Source organism: Mus pahari, chromosome 1 (assembly GCF_900095145.1).
Source record: "Mus pahari chromosome 1, PAHARI_EIJ_v1.1, whole genome shotgun sequence".
Taxonomy (NCBI): domain Eukaryota; kingdom Metazoa; phylum Chordata; class Mammalia; order Rodentia; family Muridae; genus Mus; species Mus pahari.
Window position 1 is genome coordinate 155205158 of NC_034590.1, and position 4800 is coordinate 155209957.

The window sequence follows — 4800 nt, forward strand, 5'->3', positions numbered from 1 at the left end:
AGAAGAAGAAGAAGAAGAAGAAGAAGAAGAAGAAGAAGAAGAAGAAGAAGAAGAAGAAGAAGAAGAAGAAGAAGAAGAAGAAGAAGAGAGGAGGGGGAAGAGGGGGGAAGGGGGAGGGGGAGGGAGAAAGGGGAGAGGAGAGGAGGGGGTAGAGGGGGAGGGGAGAGGAGGGAGGGGAGGGGAAGGGGAGAGATCTGGAAAAGTATTCCAGAAATTAGGTCTTCTGCTAAATGTTGGGAGGTCTTTTCTGAGCAATTATGTAAGCCCTGAGCATAACATGTTATTTCATTGGTTCTGGGACTTGGCATTTATTTGGAATGAGTGGGGCGGGGAAAGTGAGTTGTATTGATATTGACTGTGTATTAAATTCCTATAAACTGCTAATAACAAAGTAACATAAACTAGATAGCTTAAACAAAGACAAGTCTATTGTCTATACTTCTAGAAGCTATACAGGCATTATCAAGGTGACAGCAGATCTGTTCCTTTTTAATATGCTAAAGAAGGGAACACACACACACACACACACACACACACACACACACACACACATACACTCATCATTTCCCCCTCCAGCCTTTCTCCACTCCCTTTCTTCCCTCCAGCCTCAGTTTCTTTCTTGTTGTGTGGGTGAGAGTGGGCCTTAAGGCCAACTAGAGCATTTCTGGTTACTGCCAATGTATACAAACCACTGCTTCTCCCAGCACTCAGGAGGCAGAGGCAGGCGGATTTCTGAGTTTGAGGACAGCCTGGTCTACAAAGTGAGTTCCAGGACAGCCAGGGCTACACAGAGAAACTCTGTCTCGAAAAACAAAACAAAACAAAACAAACAAACACTGCTTCACTATGCTGGTCTTTGCTGTATTTTGTGTTTGGCATAGCCGGATAGGTCTATCGGTTGCTTCCCTTCCTTTGCATGGTACCTTCTGGTACTATGAAAGCCAGTTCTCAGGCAATTATCCTGGGTTAGGGCTTTCAGGGTAGTGCTAAACCGACTTTGTTTCCTGGAGGGGCTGCCTGACTGCTCATTTTCGTGTCTACCATAATGTTTATGGTATGACATATTATTGGTTTATGAGATATTCTAGCTGAGGAGAGAGAGATGAAATGGGGCACATTAAACTACTGCAAGGTGCCCAATGACCAAGATTCAGTCATTTAAAAAAGACCTTTGAATTATAAATAGTGTAACCTGACCTCCCCTAATGAACAGGGGTGGGGAGGAACTTTTCTCTGCTTTCTCATCATGCTGTGAGTCCTGTGTTATCCCCTAACTCCTAACATGTCTGTCCCCTTAGTCAACAGTGACAGTGAGGAAGAGGATGATGACTGTGGGCTGATCCCTACTGTGGAGGAAATTCCTGACGATGCAGCTTCCTTGACCATGAGAAGGGAAAACAGCCTTCGCCGAACACTGAGCCGCAGGTAGCTCGTGTGTTCAGTTGGCAACTCTCACCGCTTCCTCAACTCTACTTGATCTTTCTTTCTCTATGTGGACTTTCCCCGAGAGAATGGATGTCATGAAGAGTCAGCTCTGCCTCTGCTTCCTTGGGTGGTGGCCGTTTAGCAGCCCTCCGCTCTGAATGCACCTTGAGGCCAGCAGAGGGGCTGTGACGCCTGCCTGTACGAAGATCTCTGTGAAGTGTCTACATGCTCAAGGCTGTTTCCCTTTCTCTGCCTCAGCTCTAGGTCCAGCAGCAGGCGTGGGAAGTCCCTCAAAAACTCCTTGAAAATTAAAAGTGTGAATACCTTGAATAAGAAGGAAGAAGCAGTAGAAGGGCAAAAACTAATTAAGAAGGAATTTGTGGAAACCGGGAAGGTAAACACTCACACACACACACACACACACACACACACACACACACACACACACACCTATCAAGCTGTGTAACTGATGTGTGGAGAACAGGGACACTTCTCTGAAGTACAGTTCTTGGAGCTGGCGAGCTCTAGCACCAGAGCCATAGCATGCAATGCAAACTAAGGAGACTTAAAAGCACAGCAGATTCCAAGGTCTTAATAAATGCTGGTCTCTGCAACCCTCTTCTGTGTGGTTTTCATCACAGTTGAGTGCTTATTAATAATGGCTATTTACCTTGCATGGCACTTAGCATCAACACGCCCTGGCCAAGGGTAGAAATGGTGATCACAGGCTACTGAGTTTTGCTACCCACTTTTCCAGGAGACATCATCACTCCTTGACCTAGTTAGCCCAAACACCAAAAGCAACTGGGGGAGGAAAGGATTGATTTTATCGTACACTTCCCGATCATAGTCCATCACTGAGGGAAGTCAAGGCAGGAACTCAAGCAGGGCAGGAAAAAGAGGCAGGAACTCAAGCAGAAGCTATGGACAAAGGTTGCTTAATAGCTTGTGGTCCATGGCTTGCTCAGCCTGCTTTCTTTCAGCACCTAGGTGGTAGCACCGCTCACAGTGACCTGAGACCTCCCATATCAATCATTGATCAGAAAAATACACCACAGGCTTATCTGCAAGTCCATCTGGTGGGGGGACTCTCTCAATTAAGCTTCCCTCTGCCTAACTTTTTGCCAAGTAAAGAGATTTGAGAAATAATTATCCATCACAAGTTCTCTCCCCACCCCCATCCCAACGGTTAGTTTTCTTTAATTCTTTACCCGAAGCCCTCAAGGATAATGTTGAATGGGTTCTTTGTAGGTAAAGTTCTCCATCTACCTGAAGTATCTGCGAGCAGTAGGATGGTGGTCCATATTCTTCATCATCTTCTTCTATATATTGAACTATGTTGCTTTTATTGGCTCTAACCTCTGGCTGAGTGCTTGGACCAGTGACTCTGAAAAACAGAATGGGACCAGCAACTCAACTTCTCAGAGGGACATGAGAATTGGGGTCTTTGGAGCTCTGGGAACAGCACAAGGTATTTTTAGTGGCTATGATAGACATCTCTGTGGGATTTGTCTAGACCTGTCCATTACCTATGACTCGGGGAAGCATTTGCCATTGTGTCCCAGGCACAGGTCTTCAGGTGCATGGTATTAACAATAGTGATTCTGTTTCTAGGTATATTTTTGCTTATTTCAAGTCTATGGAGTATATATGCTTGCAGAGATGCATCCAAAACTTTGCACGGGCAGCTGCTAACCAACATCCTTCGAGCACCCATGAGTTTTTTTGACACAACTCCCACAGGCCGGATTGTGAACAGATTTGCTGGTGTAAGTTTCTCAACACACTGGGGTGCTTGCTTAGGTGCTGAGGATCTTTCTAATTGTGGAGAGAGAGAGAGAGAGAGAGAGAGAGAGAGAGAGAGAGAGAGAGAGAGAGCCCTCACCCTAACCAACTCTGCAACCTGGGCTCTTTGTCCACTCGGCATGCAAATATTTCTGGGATACTTCCTGTGACGTCTCAAGAATCCTAGGGATGGACACCTCAGGCCTTTCAGTAGTTTATTATCTAGTGAAGGAATAGAATAGAAATAGAAGAATAGAAAAATCCAAAGAAAAGACTTACGATATGGTTAAAAACAGCAATGGCATTGCAGAGGTGTTCTGGGTACAATGGAATGGTAGGAGAAGAGAGCAAGCTCAAATTGGATGGCAGATGGGGACTATCAGAAAAGCTGATATGAAATCATTGAGGTAAGAGAAACAGTGAGCATGGTAGTGGGGGGCTGTGGGCAATAGAACAGGAGGAGGGGAATGCCACAGAAAAGCATGCTCGCTGCTCAGGACGGCTAATGGAAGGGGGTGTAGGGGGACAGTTTCCTTGACTCGTCTCCATTCTTAAAACTTTTAATGCTTTGAAAACCAGTAGGTTAGGTCTGAATTTTGGATTGGGATATCTGTATGGAAAGAGGATCTCGAACACTGCTTCTATCTGCACAGATCCCAGGACTGGGGGCACTTGGGCATTCTTTTTCTACCGTTAGTTGGTTGGTTTGTTTGTTTTTTTTTAACAATGAGCCTGGCTTCCTTCTGTGGACTAGACCTAAATATTCATTGACTCCTCTAAGTGCATTCAAAATGGAAGCTTCAGGATTAGCAGAAACCAGGCAATTCTGAATGACTGTGAAGTCAGCACAGGTTTTAGTTCTCTGCTTATGGAAGGGTAAAAGCGTTGTATAAGATGTATGAATAGCCTGGCACTGTGAGTGGATTGTAGCCTACAGTCAGAATCTGAGCACATGGCAATCGCTTAGGAAGTAGACAGGTAACTTCCCATTTCCCCCCTACCCGTAGGGTAGAAACAGCAAAGCTGCCATTGGAGACCTTAAAGAGGCCGCCCGCCAGTTAGTCAGTAAAGAGCACATACTCTTGGATGCAGATATTTCTCAGAAGAATTAGACAGCCTCTGCAGTCTTTCCAGTGTCATTATATGTATGGTCTGTCTTCTGGGGTCTTCCTGTGAGCCAGTTAGGCTACAATCAGATTTGCTGACTGGTTCTACTTGAGAAAGAAAGCTCACAATCATATAGTAAGTTACGTTGCAGGGGTGGTTCAGGGCTGTGAGCAAGTTTGATGTGGGGTCTCCTAGAAACAAAGATGGTGTCCTTAGAAAAAGCGAGAGTAGGAGAAAAAAAAAGGTGGAGAATCTGTAATAGGTAAGGATCAAAGCAATCCTCGTAGAAGTGGCAGCTAGTGAGGATTTGGCTTTTCTGCCAGCCCTCGACATGGCTAACTTATGTGCATGCTGATGTAGCGTGGGACACGTACATAGACTCAGAAGCACCCCAGTACAGAACTCTCTTGTCCCTGGATGAACTTGGGAAATTCCAGAAATCATCTGGTCTTGTCTTTTGTTGTTGTTGTTGTTGTTTTTTTT

The 4800-nt window shown here is 45.3% G+C and overlaps 1 protein-coding gene across 1 annotated transcript in view; it reads left to right on the forward strand.

The window, feature by feature from the left end:
• Abcc2 (ATP binding cassette subfamily C member 2) overlaps positions 1–4800 on the forward strand; it is a 56687-nt gene that overhangs the window by 36144 nt on the left and 15743 nt on the right. Inside the window, exons 20-23 of the mRNA XM_021205166.2 lie at positions 1299–1425; positions 1684–1819; positions 2677–2896; positions 3040–3194. Of these exons, the coding sequence (XP_021060825.1) occupies positions 1299–1425; positions 1684–1819; positions 2677–2896; positions 3040–3194 (638 nt within the window). The remainder of the gene's footprint in view (positions 1–1298; positions 1426–1683; positions 1820–2676; positions 2897–3039; positions 3195–4800) is intronic.